Source organism: Mustela nigripes, chromosome X (assembly GCF_022355385.1).
Source record: "Mustela nigripes isolate SB6536 chromosome X, MUSNIG.SB6536, whole genome shotgun sequence".
Taxonomy (NCBI): Eukaryota; Metazoa; Chordata; class Mammalia; order Carnivora; family Mustelidae; genus Mustela; species Mustela nigripes.
Window position 1 is genome coordinate 82,059,832 of NC_081575.1, and position 16,849 is coordinate 82,076,680.

General features: G+C 55.0%; 1 protein-coding gene across 1 annotated transcript; it reads right to left on the reverse strand.

Moving 5' to 3' along the window:
* Nucleotides 1–1,477: 1,477 nt before the first annotated feature.
* On the reverse strand, nt 1,478–13,054 carry SUV39H1 (SUV39H1 histone lysine methyltransferase). The gene is made up of 6 exons (XM_059384913.1): nt 12,880–13,054; nt 10,657–10,802; nt 8,689–9,351; nt 2,624–2,770; nt 2,412–2,541; nt 1,478–1,703 (listed from the first exon to the last, which is right to left on the reverse strand). The coding sequence occupies exons 1-6, from the start codon at nt 12,896–12,898 to the stop codon at nt 1,570–1,572; spliced, it is 1,239 nt and encodes a 412-aa protein (XP_059240896.1). The 5' UTR covers nt 12,899–13,054; the 3' UTR covers nt 1,478–1,569.
* Nucleotides 13,055–16,849: the final 3,795 nt, after the last annotated feature.

Genomic DNA, 16,849 nt, shown 5'->3' on the forward strand with positions numbered 1-16,849 from the left:
GGCGCAGGCGGTTCCTTGTGGGAGCGTTCCAGCAGATGGCTGCAGTCCGAGGAACACATTCCTGGGCACCCCAGCACCCACCCTCTCATGCCTCCAACCCCCTCCCCCCACAAGGTCTTCAATCCCCACACCTTGGTTTGTTCAGCCATTGATTTGTTTTATTGATGCCCACCCCGGGCCAGGTAGGGCCAAGGGATATACAAGAGGAGAATCAGATTCAGTCCATGCCTGAAGGTCAGTCTGGGGGGCAGGGAGCACGGACACACACAGACACACATACAGGTCTGGCATGTGGTGGCAGGGCACACAGTCTCACGTAGGGGCACTCTGAGCACAGGTAGTCAGGGAAGGCTTCCTAGAGAAGACCTCACGGAGGAAGCAAGGGGCAAGGCAGCCATCAGAGCCTTTGCCTTGTGTCTGTTCTTGGGCAGGTCACTTTTGCGACCAGCGGACCCAAGGTGAGTGCAGAGGGCCTGGGGGCCGGGGATCCTGTCACCTCGCCATACCCTCCCGGGTAAACCAGGCCCACCCCCCTGCCCTTCTTGGCCTGTCCTTTGCCTTCTGCCACGTGCACCCTTTTCTGGGGTCCACCTCCAGAGTTTCCAAGGCTTCCCTGAGACAATCCACACAGGTCAGGTGCTCTGCCCAATGCCCAGCACCTTGCCAACATCCCATCAACGCACATTTTTGTCCTAAGTGCTATCTACAGCCTAGCTAGGTCTCGGTTCAGCCCTATGAAGTCCCAGCAGTCGTTACGCCCCAGGTCGGGGCTCCCGGCCCCCACCACACCGTCCAGAGCCCCAGGGTGCCTTTGTGTATGCACCCTCAAAGGCAGACTTCAGACCTGGCCCCCACTGTAAGGGCCGGCCGAGTCCAGACTGCCCTCTCACTGTCAGCGGGGCAGGAGCACCCACCCCTCTTCCAGTGACACAGGAGTGTCCACTTCCCAACTGTGCAAGCCTGAAAGAGAGACCCTGTGGCTCTGAGGCTCACCAGCAGCCGGCGCAGGCACAGGAGCAGAAACCAGCCCCGGCCCCAGCCCCGGAGATCCCTTCTCTCGATCCCTTCTCTTGCGTGCACAGAGTTTCTGTGGTGGGGGAAAACAGGAGGGCTGGGAACCCGGGGCTCTGCAATCAGCCTGCCCTGGGGCTGCGTCCCCACACCCTTGGGGCAGTAGGGAGAGGGCCTGCAACAGACCCCTCATGCTCCAGGCAGAAGCAGGTACAAAAGCAAACATCCTTCCATTCTGGGGCCCAGCTGGGTTCACCCCTTGGACCTTGATAGGCCATGACTCTCAACCGCAGAAGCTCCTGGTGTTAAAAAAGAACTTCTGAGGGTGGGTGGGGGTTTGTAAGTGCAACCCACAGATGGGGCTAGGACAGGGAAAGGGGACTCCTGGAGTCGGTCAGTCCTCACCACAACCCCACGTCCCCCAAGCATGGGGCAGGCGGGGGTGGGGGGGGCAGGCAGAAGGCCCTGGCAGTCATTCCTCGACAGGAGGGCAGCGGTGGGTGGGTGGGGCGGGCGGCTTTATGCCCCACTGGCAGTCTGGCCTCAGACTTCAAAGGGCTAGAAGAGGTATTTACGGCAGGATTCAGTCCCACACTTGCATTCAATACGGACCCGCTTCTTGGGGGAGCCGGGGAGCCCAGCCAGGCCAAAGTTGGAGTCCATGCGGGTGCTCTCCATGTCCACGGGGTCCACTGTGGAGTCACAGCCGGGGGGGGGGGGGCTTGTTAGAAAGCCAAGGTGAAGTGTCCCACTGCCCTTTTCACTGTGAGACCTAGGAATCTTGGGGGCTGGGAGCACATCTGGGATTTGGGTCAGGAGGGGGTTGTGGGGTTTGGTGGTGGTTTGGAGATAGGACCAGAGCTCAGCACTGGAGAGCTGTACAGGTGCTGGTAGGACAGCCAGGGGGTGAGGGTTCTGGAGGGAGGCTGGGGGCTGTCAGGGGAAGGGCCACATCAGACAGAAGTCGGGAATGGTCATCCAGAGAGGCACCTGAGCTCTCCTATCAAAGATCCCCCCCGCTTTGAGCATCTCAGGTGGCTAGTTTGTCAAGAGGGGACTGGCTGGCTGGAGGCCTTAAGAGTGTCTGGATGCTTGGACTGAGCCAGGCCAAGCGGGGAGGAGTGGGGAGGATTGAGGAGACTGGGGAAACCCAGATGAGTCAGTAGGAGTGTCGTAACTATTAGGCCCTACATCCCAGGGGTCTGGGGAGAAGTCTATATGAGTATCTCAGGGTTGGGATCCAAGGGTCGGAAATGAGGGGGCCCCCAAAAGGTAGGCAGAAGTCCAAGAGTCCAGATGGACACTAGGAGTCAGGAAGGGCATTTTAAAGCTCCTCGGGAAGGGGTCCTCACGTCCCATGTCACCGTGTGCCCCTGTCCCTCGTCCCTTGCCACCCCCACCTTGCATGTTGTAATCAAAGGTGAGCTCCTCCCCTGCCCGGATGGTTCTTGTGGCGAAGAAAGCGATGCGGGGCAGTCGCTCATCGAGGTTGTCTATGAAGACGTTGTACACCTGGAGGTTGGGGTCACACTAGGCGAAAAAGAACAGTGGGAGGGTGAGGAGGGGCCCCAGCCTGCTCCTCCCGACCCCCGCCCACCTGCGGGGTACCCACACTGTGGTTGACAAAGTGGGAGATGTTGCCATAATAGGCAGCATCCACGGTGTACACGTCCTCCACGTAGTCCAGGTCAAAGAGGTAGGTGGCGCCCTGGCGGTCGTAGATCTGGCCCCGCCGCTCCGCCTCCTCTGAGGTAATGATCTGGGGAGAGGGCCGCAGGTGAGGGGAGAGGGGCCAGGAAGGCTCAGGAAAAGCAGCAGACCTCCTGAACGCCCCCCCCCCAGCCCCTCCCAGAGCCCAGGCCGGTTAACAAGTGAGCAGAGCCAAGGCTGGCTCAGCTGAGGGCAGGTCCGGGCACGTGGGGGGTTGCGATGCAGGGGGTCTGAGGGCGCCCAGAGGAGGCCACTGGGCCTCAGCTGCCTGCCGCCACCCCTCCTCAGGCCTCCGGATGGCCTGGGGTCTCTCAGTGGTGCCGGAGACTGGCCGCAAGGTCCGGCAGTGAGAGAAAAACCCACAGGGAGACTCAGGAGACCACGAGCAGGGCTCAGACAGCGGTGCGTGTTCAGGGGAGGGAGGCGGCACCACGAGAGAAGGTGCCCGCGCTGGGCTGTGGCGCCACGAGGCAGCAAGGACACCAGGAGGAGAAAGCGGCCTGGAACGGTGGAAAAGGGACACGGAATGAATGGGGGAGAGACTCAGACGAGTGAGCTGAGGGCAAAAACTTAGAATCTTAATATCGAAAAGACCCCGGTCCAGAGAGATCAAGACCCTTGTTGAGATTCTGAGATGGCAAAAACACAGCTAAGGCCAGAATCTCAGATGAAAGAAAGGAGGCAAGAGCGTAGGTGAGTGGAATCGTGGAATCTAGGAATCTCCAGGAATCTGGAATCTAGGACGGCAGCAGGCATTTCCCCCTCCCCAGCCGGGTCTCCAGCTGTCTGCCCCTCAGGTCCCCCCCTACACCCGGGCTGACCACGACAGCCCTCTGGTAATGCCCCAGCAGAGCCAACCATGCCTTCCTCTGGGGGAGGGTCCCATGGGACCCAAGACTGCCCCTTCCTCAGCCTCAGGTGCCTGCAGACCAGGGCAGACCACCTCCTCCACTCCCGGGCTTCCTGCTACCTCCGCCCAGCCCTGAGAGACCAGTGCCCACATGGCGCAAAGCAGAAGCACCGAAGTACCTTTCTTTTCACTCTGCTGCCTGGCCCAGTGACCTATCCTCTGTCCCGTGGTAGGCCTACAGGCACTGCAAACCCACCTCTCCTCTCATGAGGCACCCATTGGCCACCACCACCTCTGCCACAGGATGCAGACCCAGAGTGGCCCCAGCTTCCTTCCTCGTTTCCCCGCACGCCCGCCACAACCACTCTTCGCTCCCTCCAGGCAGGACAGCCGCGCTGGAGCCCTCGCGGTTTCCTCCCTGCCTCTTGCCCCAGCACCTCCAGCCTCTGCTCCCGGCCAGACCCTCACGAGCACCTTGAGGAGACCTGGGCCCCACAGCTCGCTATCCCACACTCTGAGGAACCTGGCTCGCCCACAGTCCAAATCTGGGCTTGTTCATTCACTGGTTTATTTAGTGGGTTTTTAGGAGGCCTACCCTGTACCCGGTCCCAGCACTCAGGGGCCCGCGTCTGCAGAGGGAGACACAGGGGACCAGGCCGGGTACCCACTGCAGTCCCAGTTGGGTCAGGGGAGACAACAGGAACCAGGTCTGGTCCCGGCCCTCTTGGGGCTGGGGGTGGTCACAGTCTGGTGAAAGAGAGACGGACTCAGATACCCGCAGTGCAAGGTGCTGGTCAGAAAACCCAGGACTTCGGGTTCCCAGGGCAGCAAAACACCAATACAGCATGTAAAGCAAAGCTACAGTCACAGAAGGGCTTGGACACAAGGTTGAAGAGTGGGGACACTCTCCTGAGGAACGCCAACAGGAGCCCCAGAAGCGTTCTGAGGGCTACATCAAGGTCAGTGTTCCTCCACCTCCTGAGAACACACACTCCTTGCGAGTTGGCTTGACAGGTGTTGCTTCTCTGCGGCCTCCTGATGCCTGGGCGCTGGAAGCCGCCTGTGTGCAGTCCCCTGCAGGCCTGGGACCGAAGGCGGCTTCCGCGGGTTCTTGAGCGTGCTGGGTGGCGTCTGAGCCAACTTTGCCCTTTCCACGTCCTCCTCCCTGGTCTGCATCTTCCCGCCTATTCTGCCTCTACCTGCTTCCTGAGTCTCCCCGAGAGTGAGTCACGCGGTGATCCCTCCAGGGCACAAACGGCTCCTTCTCCAGCGGCCTTCCCAGTCCCACTCTGTAAGGGCGGGCTTACCCAGAAAATTCAGGAACAGAGCAGGCCCCGTCCCCGCTCTCTAGCAGCTGTCCAGAACGACTGGGGAAGACAGATGGGCTAGAAGCTGGCAACCTAGAAAGGGTGCTGACTGTGAACAGGACCCAGAAGACTGACTCCAAGTCCAGCCGCTGCCCTGCCCCCATCTGGAGAGGGGATCCTGAATGTTCTCTCCTGCCTGCTTCCTCAGCCAAAAAACCAAAAACCCTTCCACCAGGTCTGGCAGCGTACCAGTTTTAGACACTTGGGCCTTTTTTTTTTACCCACTTTGTTAGCTTGGTGACTCTGAGCACGTTCCTCTCTCCCTCTGGGCCTCCACTCTCCTCTGCAGAATTGGGGGGTGGCGCGGGTGGGGGGCGATAGTGGTAGTAGTGACCTGACAGGAGCTGTGATAAAGCTCCAGCGTGATCAGGGACATGAACGACTTTTCTGTTCTGGACGCTGAGCACTGTCAGAAATGGTCATGAGTGCCAGTCTTACCTAGTCGAACATGCTCCTTTATTTTTATGTGCCCTTTCCCAAGAAAGGAAACACTGCTAATTAAATGATGACGTACTGTCATTTAACTAATTGAGATGCACCTTCCTTTCGGTGTTGGTAAAATATAAAGCAAATTCAGGTCTTAGAATGGATAAGCTAGGCTGTTGTTCTCTGCTGGGCGAGGGTGCATGTTCTGATGGAACGTGGAAGGGAGCAGAGGAGAGGACAGGCAGCTCACGAGGAGGGACCACTGGTGCAGAGAGGGGAGGGCGGGTGTTGGGTCCACACTGTAGAAGGACAGCTTGGCAACCAGCTATGGGGTGCATGCCCTCTATTACGTGACACCCGTAGGGTCCGGGACAGCACCATGTAACCGAAAAAATGAATACTCCTGTGATGAGATCCATGACTGTTCACCCCAAGCAGGAGAACTAGGCTACATACCGGCCCAGATCAGGTCTAGCTGGGTGTTCTAGCCATATGGGTTACCAAAGACTGGGTTTTCTGAGCATTTTGGATTTTCTGAATTTCAGACTAATGGCTAGCGTTTATCAAAGACTTACTGTTCAAGTGCTTCTTCCAAGTGCTTCACACATCACGACTCATTTAGTTCTTATAACAAGTGAATGATATGGGTGCTGTTACCATTCCCATTCTACGGACCAGGAAACTGAGGCTCAAAGAGGGTGAGTGACTGCCGCTGAGTGGTGGAGCTCAGCTCCAGCCTCCAACCTCGGCTGTGCTGCCCCCCCCCCCCCCACGGGGGACATACGAAGAGGAGTTTCGCTTCGGCAGCAGCTGGGGATGGTGGGTGCCATCAGGAGGCCCCACAGGTCTGAGAGCATCAGGAGGGGGCCTGGAAATCACAGAATGTGGCAGGAGGGAGCCCGAGAAATAGCTTAAGGACAGTGTGTGTGGAGCAGGAAGAGGGGGCACAGGGGTGAGAAGCCCTGACCACCCCAAGTTTACAGCATGGAAGTGTAGATGCTAAGGAAGAACAGCACCCTGGCCAGGGGACCCTGGGGTACTTGGGGGCTGTGCACTCTCCCTCCTCTTCACCCGTCAGGATCCTCTGTGTTATAAAGAGCTTTTCCTCAAGATTGTCAGTACAGTGAGGCTGGAGACACTCCCTTTTCTGGACTTCCTCTAGAACCCGTGGGCTCCTGTGGGGGCTGGTCACCTCCTGCAGGCTGTCAGGGGCTCTGGAATGTGCACATGTCCCCCTTCAGACTGGTGACACCCCTCCAGGCTGTTAACATCTCCTGCACTGTTAGCATCCCTCGGAGGTGTGGGTACCTCCCCCAGAGGGTCAGAACGCTGAGGGCGTGGGTACTTTCTCCAGGCTGTCAGAGTTCTCTTAGGTGTAGACCCCATCTCCTTCAGACTGTCCCAGTCCCTCCGGGGTGAGGACACTTCCTTTTCCTGTCAGGACAGTGTGGGTGTAGACACTGCCTAAGCTGGACTGCCAGGGTCCTGTGGAGTGTGGAGAGCTTGCTCTCTCCTTCAGGTCACTCTGGGACAGAGACACCTCTTCCCACAAATTGTCGGGATCCCCGTCCCAGACTGTCAGGATCCCTCTGGGGTATGGCGACCTTCTCCTTCCTCTAGACTGGCAGGTCCTTCTATGTGTGGACATTTCTTTCTCCAGACCGTTGGGATTATCTGAGTGTGGACTTCTTGTCTATAGACTCTCAGGGTCCTCTGAAGTGTGGACTGCTCTGCCTCTAGATCATCTCTGCCCCGTGGGGCTATGACCGCACCTACTTCATGGGTCATTATTGGGAGTCTCTCCTCTCCATCAGTGTCATTACTACGGTGTGGACACCTTCAGCTGTGTGTCCCTTAGGCCCATTTCTGTCACTTCCCAAGTATACCACAGCCCTAAGAGACATCTAGAAAGATGAAGGTATCTGGGGTTGTCACCATGACAACACTCTCCTGGATTTACACGGTCAAGGTCCAGGTAGGTCGATTGTTCCCCCAGTGCATGAGATGGTCCGTCATAAAAAGAACTGCTCCACCCCAGATGCACACTGCATCCCACCTTAGAACATGACATTTGCTGTTGCAGACACTTGCTGGTTATTCATACACACACTCCTTTTGTTTTCCACCTAGGTACATGGCTGAGTCACACTTCCCAGCCTCCCTTGCACCAAGGTAAGGCCAGGGACTCAGTTCCAGCCAGGGAGTGTGGGCAGTAGTGATGGGCGCCGTATCCAGGCCTCCCCGTCCACCCTCAGCCCACTCGCCAGCGATGCAGAGTAAGGATCAGGGGCAGCTCTAAGGCACAACACAGGCACAAGAGGGAAGGAGCCTAGGCAGCCATGCCACTGTACAGAAGGATACTACCTGAACACCCCAGGCTGGACTGGCAGGAGCAGAGAGATATCTAACGTGTGAGGCCACTGGGCTCTGGGGCTTGTATGATACGGCGGCCAGCCTGCCTAATCCAGCTGCCCCTTGAACAACACAGGTTTGAACGACATGGGCCCACCTACAGGCAGATTTTCTTTTCCATAAATACAGTAGGGGACTCTTAAGTGCTCTTTTCTCTTCCTTAATGATTGTCTTAACATTTTCTTTTCTCTAGCTGACTTCACTGTAAGGAACATTATATCATACATGTAACATGTAAAATATGTATCAGTCCACCACTTAAGTTATCAGTAAGGTCAACAGGCTGCTAGTAGTTAAGTTTCTGGGGAGCCAAAAGGTACACACAGATTTGACTACACGGGGTTTGCACCCCTAACCCTCCCCCCGCACTCCCCTCCCCTGGGGCCCTGTTGTTCCAGGGTCAGCCCTATACCCAGGCTTTCCCTAGTGTCCTACAAATGTGGAGGAAGTGGCCGCCCACATTAAGGCATGTCTGCGTCCTACTCCAGGGTGTTCGTGCTCCCATTAGTAGAAGGCACTCCTCCTGGTCAGACATTGCGTGGCGGTAAGCTGAACCCTCGAGAAATGAGAAGTAGTGCCTTTCCAGGTGACGCAACCCTATGCTGAGCACATGGCCTGTTAAAAGGAATGGCCTGATTTCAGTTCCCGCTTTCCTCTTTGCCAGGTACTCTTACGAGGTCAACCCAGTCAAGAAGTATTTCACTGTGCTTTCAACTACCAGCTTGAAATGCGCGCCCCTCTCAGGATGTCCCTGTCACACTCAGGTTAGCCGCCCCCCACCTTTCCCGAGACAGGAAAAGCAGGGACGCTGCAGGCATGCAGTAAGGCGAGCTGAGCGCACACGATGGGAACATAGGGCAGGAAGAGCTCCCGCGCGCGTGCATACACACACGTTGGGCCCCGGCTCCCTACCTCTCCCACGTACTCCATGACGAAGCTGTTCTTGCGGATCTTCTCCAGCGTGCGGACGCCCCAGCCACGCCCGTCATCCGTGCGGAAGATGCAGAGGTCATAGCGGATGCCCTTCTGTACCACGCGGTTGGGGCAGTCATAGCCGCAGCGGCAGCGCGAGTTGCACTCGTAGATGGGCAGTCCCGCACGCAGCCGCACTTGACCCTGGTCATTGTAGGCAAACTTGTGCAGGGATGCCCCAGGGCAGCAGCCTCCGGCGGGGGCCCACAGACAGTCCTGGCACTCACAGCCCACAGCCACCTGATTGAGGGTGATGCCCTCCCCCACACGGTACTCGTTGATGTATACGAAAGCCCGTGGGGGGCCATCCAGGTCCACCTCATTCTCCACGGTGATGCGTCCCAGGTGGCTGCGCTTGGCATTGAGCTCCTGCTCCCAGCGCCGGAGCGCCCGCCTCTGCTTGGCCTTCTGTACCAGGTAGTTGGCCAAGCTTGGGTCCAGGTGCCTGGGGGGCTTCGACCGGTGGTGCCGCCGGAGCAGCTCCCTCTCTAAGTCCTTGTGGAACTGCTTGAGAATGCGCACACACTTGAGATTCTGCCGTGGCTCCCAGGTGCTCTCTGAGTCTGGGTATCCGCGCCATTTTACCAGGTAATACTCTTGTTCCTGTTGGGGGGACCAGGGGATGGGGGCACCGTAAGTGGTGATACCCTTGGCCCAGCCCTTGTGGGACCTCCATCCCAGAGCCAGTAGGTAAGACCCAGATCATTCCCAGCACCTCTTCTGGAATAAGTCTATGTCGTGGTTACAAAGCATGGGCCCTAGCCTGAGGATCCCTAGGTTCAAATCACCTGCTCTCCCTTGGTACTGTCTAAATTCCAAGTTTTAATTTAATCAGCTCCCTCCTCCTAGCTGTTTCAGGCCCCAACTCTTGGAAGTCACAACCTTCACTTCTTTTTCACAGTCCCCACATCCACCCTCAGCAAATCCTGTCAGCCTCATCTTCAAGCTACATCCAGAGTCCAACCACTTCAAACCATCGTCACTGCCACCCCTGTCATCCGTCGCCTGGATTCCGGTAGGAGGCCTCCTCACCTTCTCACCAGTACCCCCAGTTCCACCCTTGCCCCCTACAGTCTGCTCTCCATTCAGCAGGCAGAGGGATATTTTCTTGCAGAGAGCAGCTAGACGAAACAATTTAACCACACAGATTCCACAGGCAGACACACTGGGTACAGATTCTGAATCTGTGGCTCCTTGGCTGTGTGGCTTTAGGCAAGTTAATTAACTCTGCAGACCCTCATCTATAAGTAAGGGAGGGGGAAGCTGACATCATCCTAGCTTTCAGTATGTAGCAGGTACTGTTCTAAGGAACTTCTGTGTCTTATTAACTAATTTAACCCTCACAACTCTGTGGGAGCTAGATAATACTAGTCCTCTCCATTTTACAGATGAAGAAAATGAACCACAGAGAACATGCATAAGTATCCCAGGGCTACAGGGCCAAAATCTGAACCCCACCATACTGGCTCCAGTCTGTTCTCTTTATCCTGCTGTCGCCTGCTCTGGCAATGGTAACAGTTCCCATTTCACAGCATGGCTAGGGGGATTGAAGGAGGTTCTGCAAGTTAGTGCCCAGCACACTGGATGTGCTCAATAGTTGCTAGCTGTCACTGGCTCCCTTCCGGGGCTCAGCACCTCAAACCCTGCAGCTGGTGTGTATTCCTGTGGAGGTGGGAAGAGAGACTTATTAGGGGATTCATTCAGGCTCCTGCCCGCCCCTGAGAAAGCCACTTAGTTTCCTCACCTGCAAAATGAGGATAATAAGAAGTCCTACTAAACCTAATTTTTTAAGACCAGAGGAGAAAATTCCCTTTGGAAACAGATGCAGGCAGTTGGGGTGGGGGCAAGGGGACAGTAAGCCAGCTTCCTTGATACACCCCTGCCCTGGCCACGGTCACCCAGACTCACGCGGATCTTCTTGTAATCACACAGGTACTCGACTTCAAAGTCATAGAGATTCCTCTTGGAGATGCCAAGGGCTGGGCAGGAGAGCTTGGCCAGGCGGCACAGGTCCTGTAGCTGATTCCAAGAAGACTTGCAACACACACTGCAGCCTAGAACAAGGAGGCCAGAAAGAACTTACTGGGCATCGTGGTGAAGCCACGGGTCAAAGGAGACCCCAAATCCTCTCTGGGACTTCCAAAGGACTGCCTCAGTCAGTGAGATTTAATCCACAGGCCTTCCCAATGCTGATTCCCTTCTACAACAGAAACAGGCCACTTCTTCCACCCTAGTGCTCATTCCAAGGCTACTGCTGGAGCAGTAGACCTCAAAGTGCAATCTGCTGCTTGGATTGTCCTAAAGGGATCTATTCCCAGAGCTTCCAATTCCCTCCATACTCTTCCTAAAACTGCCAGCAAACCTGCCAGGTGTTCAGGACCTAATCGTCCCTCTCCCCACTTTGCAAAATAAAGAGAACAACCCCCCATCTCAGTAGGGTGCATTGCCCTGGAGGGAACGGGTGGGGATGGGATTACAACCTGTAGGCACCAAACAAAGGCTTAACTGGAAAGACTGGTCTGGAAACCCTTATCTAAAATTCCTGGGGTAGTTGCGTTTAGGAATTCAGATTTTTGGGGGGCAGATCTTTACAAGTGTAGTTCTAGGTATGCCCCACACACTACCTACCACCCCCAGTGTGGTCAGGGGTATCAAGCCATAATCAAACACATTAGTAATTCTGCAGCAAACATCTGAATTTTTACATTGAATCGGAGAAATAAAGAGGCAAGATAGTCCCACTTTATAATCTAGTTTTGCCACTGAATGGTGCCAAACTGAACTTCTCAGAGCTTTTTAGATTTCAGAATTAGGAGTAAGATACTGTGGAATGGTATTAGATTGCCGGAAGCTTCTTTGAAGGATTAGCCTAGGTCCTTTAAACCTGCAAGGTGTTTGGGGTTTTTTTTGAACCCGCATTTTGGCTTTCTGTCTCATCTACATTTCTGTGAGGGGTAAAGCCCAAAGGAGTACGCTCTGAATTCAGGAACCGGCAAATAGTATAGATTACTGACGTTTCTTTTAAGTATGCCTGGAACCTTTCTTGGGCTATCAGAAATTTTCAAGATGCGGATTTTTTTTTAAAAAGACTTCTGATTCAAGGCACAATGTGCTTTAGAAGCCATTTTATCAAATCATTCCACAGAACACTTACTCCAAATGCAGTCAGTCCTCATCCTATTTGTAGTATTTTCTACTTCCCATTACAAAAATCAAACATTTGAACTCATAACGAAATACTCTAGACCTCAACCTGAAAACGTCCAAGAGCTTTGCAAAATTATGCCGTGTGCTAACCCCCCCCCTCCACTTAGGCAGGCGTAGTGGAGACTCGGCCTGTGCCCACGCTTTCCTCTCTCTCCCTGTGATGCCTCTCCCTTTCAAACCCCTTAACTTGCATTTGAAACTAAACCACTAAGTGGTCCCAACTAACCTCTCCAGCTGCTGGCTCCCCACTAACCACAGGTGGATTCCTAGCCTTCAGAGGCACCCCCTCATACTGGGGAGCCCATCGTCCCCGCAGCTTTTCTCATCCAGAACAGCCCACCCTCCCCAACATACTGGAAAAGTCACCCCTCTTCCCTTGCACACGAGAGAGTCCAGCTCTCCTATTAGAGCAGCCCCTTTCCCTTCTTCCCGGGCGAGTCTTTTCTACAGGAAACCCTTTCCCCATCACGCGGAAAGGAGGTACCCTCACCCTGAAAGACTCTTCTGTCCCCCCACTCTGAAAACGAGGTCCGTCCCCTTCCCTTCCCTCCCCTTCCGGCGTCTCGCGTGGACACCAACCGGGTAACGGTCACCGGCGGCCGATTTTCCCGCGCGCGGGCGCGGCCTCCCCGACAAGCCCCCGCGCGTGCGCGCGCCGACTGGTCGCGATCAGGGGCGCGCGCCCCCCTCCCGCGTCCCCACTTAGCCCCGCGCCCGCCGCGTTCCCAGGCACGCGCCCCCTCCCCTCAGCCCCGCCCAGCCCCGCGCGCCAGGCCTGGGCTCCCTGAGCCCCATCCTTTCCGCGCCAGGCTTCCGGCTCCCGGCTCCGTGGCCTCGGACGCCAGGGCCCCGAGCCCGCGACGCCACCCCTCCAGCCCACCCGGCCCGGCCAGCAGGCCCGCGCCGCTGCCGCCACTGCTTCACCTTTTAAATTTTCCGCCATCTTTCCCCACGGCTAACGACATTCGGGCCTAACCGGCCTCGCGAGAAGAGAGCTCGCGCGGGCGTGGCCGAGAACGCGCAGCCTATTGGCCGCGCGGCGCCGCGAGCAGCGCCCGCGCGGACCAACCGGCGAGCCGTGACCGGACCCCTCCCCGCCACCCAGCTCGGTCCCGCAGGCGGGTGCTAGCCAGCGCTTTCCCAGAGTGCGTCTGGGCGGCAGCGGCGGCGGCGGCGACAACTAAGGTTGCCGGAGGCCCTGCCCGCACGCCGGTCTGTCTGTCACGCTGTCAGCCAATCACGTTCTTAGCCAGCCGCACGGGGGATTCTCCGTCCTGTCAGACCCCCAATTACCACCGTCAGTCAGTCGTCACTGCATTTTAACCCCAAGCAAGCCGTGACTCCCAAGATGGACTGTCGCCACGTACGGCTGCTCAGCCGGTCCCCAGACTCAAATCACACAATGGGTCCCGTCACCACAGACAACTGTTTAGTGAGACCCCGGCCCCCCCATTCACACTGTCTGCCAGTCAACAGCGGTCCCCGTTGGAGCCTCGCGCCAGCCGGGAGTCTCTTAAGGCAGACAGACGGCGCTAACGACTACACGGTTAGCCAGCCTGTCATTCCCCCGACTGCCCCTTTTTCACACGGTCAGTCAAGCAGCCGGTCTCTCCATCTACTCTTGCTCCGCGGGCATCTCTGAAACCCCCAGGGGAAACCATCTCACAGCCACCAGCCACCAGCCGTGATTAGGTCTGGACAGGCTGTCATTGTCAGCGTCTCAGGTCGCCCTCTCAGACACAAAGCCAATAGTCACAGCAACTGAAGCCCCCACCTGACAGTGGGTCAGCGGTCTGTCATGTCTCAGGGGAGGCATGCCCACCATTGGTCAGTCATCCGGACAGTCTCCTCTGACCCACCGGGGCCCCCTCAGGGCCGCTGTTATTCCAACTTGGTACGGCCAGGCAGTCAGTCAGCTTTCTACATGGATATTTCAGTGGGTCAGCTGGCCTCTGACTCGTTCACTGCCCTCCATCGTGTTGTCCATCAGCCAGGCAGCCATTCTCGGCATGTGACTGACCACGGGTTCTGTCAAGCATGCTGTGATTTGGCCAGGGTGGATGGTCACTCACCAGATACGGTTGCTTATCAGGCCATCACAGATCTGTCCATCAGTCAGCCTGAAATTCCCTCAGGGTAGCCCTGCCTTTACATATCATCAGACAGTGCCACATCCAGACACACTCCCTTGGGCCCGATGTGACTCCCAGCAATAGTCAGCCATTCACAACCAGCCAGACAGGCAGCAACCGCACGGGCTGTCGGTCAGCCAGCCTGTCAGTCCCTCAAGAGGCTGCCTGTCTTCTACGCTATCAGACCACCAGCCGGTCCCCAGCGGGCATAATTTAGTTAGATTTTCAGTACCTCACAGCATCAGGAAATTGCACTCTCCATTCCTCAAATGGCCCCTCTCCCTGTGGGTCCGTGAGTTATGTAGTCAACCAAATGATTATCCAGTTAAGTAAATGGTTGTTCTGTCTGCCTGCCGGTCTTGCTGTGAGCTAGTTGGGAGAAATGTCCAGTCTGAATTTCCAGCAGCCCTTGCTTACCATGGGCAGGACAACCAGCAGCGGATACCCCACCACACATCCTCTTCCCTCCCTTATTCTTTCTAGAACACAGTCAGATTCTGGTCCTCGAATGCTCCCAGTCTCCACGGACAGGCAGAACCCTCCTATTCCCAGGAGTCCACTCCAACCCATAAGAATGGCTTAAGGCAGGACTGAATCTCTAGGAGGTCAGGTAGGGGTCTGTGGGTGCTTGGCAAACATCCCTTTGTCAACCTTAAAGATAAAACTGCCAGTTATTTAAAAAAAAAAAAAAGATGTGTTTATTCAGGAATAACTGAGAATTGCAACGCAGGACAAGCAAGCTATGGCAAAACCATATGCATGTCCAATCAACAAAGGACAGGAACATTCTGTTATGGAGGAGGATGTTGGGAGGGGTTGTTTGGAACAAAAGGCAATTGGAGAAAAGCAAAAGTTCATAGCAATGATGGTTTCAGTGGCTGAGTTGCAGGTGTAGTCAGTTTCTTATAAGAGGTACAATGTATATCTTTCCCTGTTGGGGGCTTGTAACTGACCATTCTTTCCTGTTGAGATACTTCTGTTGGGTCTATAATTGATACTTTTTGCTGTAACTGACATTGAGTAGTAAGTTTCCTCTACCCAGCCTCCCCTTCTAGCATCCTGAGTCCATTTTAGTAAGGTTTCCCTTTATTAATTTTCATACCTTCGTCCTCCCCAAACTGTATATATAAAAGAATATGTAATGTAGTAGGTAAAGGCTTAGATCTTGGAGCCTAGCTACCTGGGTTCAAATCCCAGCTCCGCCATTTACTAAATTGTGTGACCTTAGGCAGTTTCTTCATCAGTAAAACCTCATATGAGTGACCTTGGGGTGGGCACCTCCCACTCATGTGGAAATGAATCTTTCCAGACTAGCATCTGTCCAGGAGACCTCAAAAGTAAGAGGCCAGGGGTGCCTGGGTGGCTCAGTGAGTTAAAGCCTCTGCCTTCGGCTCAAGTCATGATCCCAGGGTCCTGGGATAGAGCCCTTCATCGAGCTCTCTGCTCAGCGGGGAGCCTGCTTCTCCCTCTCTCTCTGCCTGTCTCTCTGCCTGCTTGTGATCTCTGTCAAATAAATAAATAAAATCTTTAAAGAAAAAAAAGTAAGAGGCCACCCTATTCTTTTTTTTTTTAAGATTTCATTTATTTATTTGACAGAGATCATAAGCAGGCAGAGAGGCAGGCAGAGAGAGAGGAAGGGAAGCAGGCTCCCCACCGAGCAGAGAGCCCAATGCGGGGCTCGATCCCAGGACCCTGGGATCCTGACCTGAGCCGAAGGCAGAGGCTTTGACCCACTGAGCCACCCAGGCGCCCCATACCACCCTATTATTCTTGTGTCCCAATCCCAGCCATTTGTCTGTTCATTCAGTATTAAATTAGTGCCAAGCATATATTGCCTTGCCCAGTGCTGGGGCCAATATAAGGTCTTACCCATTCCAAGCTGTACAGGTTTGACTTGTTTTTAATATAAACCTCGTATTCGAGTGTACCACATGTACAGAAGAGGGCACAGACCACGGGTGATCAATGTCATGAGTTTTCATAAGCAAACATACGTGTAGAACCAGAACGCAGGTTAAAGAACATCCCCAGCCAGATTCCAGGAACACTTAATTCTGTAACATCTCTGAAATCCGGCCGCGTCTCCCAAGCACTGGTGAGTCATAATTTAATTCGCAGTACTTTTTTGTCTCTCCTGGTGATACACACAATAATGGTGCATTTTTTGATCAACGGTGACTCAGGACCAACCGGCAGTAGGAGGAAGAACAGCAACAGCAGCATCTAATATTTGTAGATGCCTCAAGGAGCCAGACACTTTGCAGACACTTGAATTCTCTCCACAACCCTGCGAAATAATGCATTTTTAGTCTCAGTTTAAAGATAGAGAAAACTGAGGCCTGGGAAGGTCAAGCCACTTGTCCATGGTCAATATACTTTTCTGCTAACCCCGTGCCTGCTGTAGGTGCTTCTGGGGATTCAGAGGTTGTGTGATAGACAGTCTTCTCCAGGATAAAGCCTACCGAGAGGGGTCCCAGCACAGTGGATTTCTGGGGTTTCCTAGCAGGGAGTGGGCAGGTAGGTGAGTGATACTGACAGGCCCTTCCTAGACTCAGCTTGCCCCTGGAGACCTGGCCAAAGTGGGGTGGGGAGTAGAGTGGAAGGTGAAGAATGGTGAAAGAATTAAAAGGAAGCCAAGACTCCCTCTTTCTTCAGCTTCTGTGCCTGTGGGGGAATTCTTTTTTTTTTTTTTAAAGATTTTATTTATTTATTTGACAGAGAGAAATCACAAGTAGATGGAGAGGCAGGCAGAGAGAGAGAGA

Bases quoted from the DNA above. Each gene is read 5' to 3' on its own strand.
- SUV39H1 (XM_059384913.1), bottom strand. The intron at 2,542-2,623 runs GTGGGTACCCCG...TTTTTCGCCTAG, and splicing joins CCCACTTTGTCAACCACAGT to TGTGACCCCAACCTCCAGGT. The intron at 1,704-2,411 runs GTGGGGGTGGCA...GTGACTCCACAG, and splicing joins CTTTGATTACAACATGCAAG to TGGACCCCGTGGACATGGAG.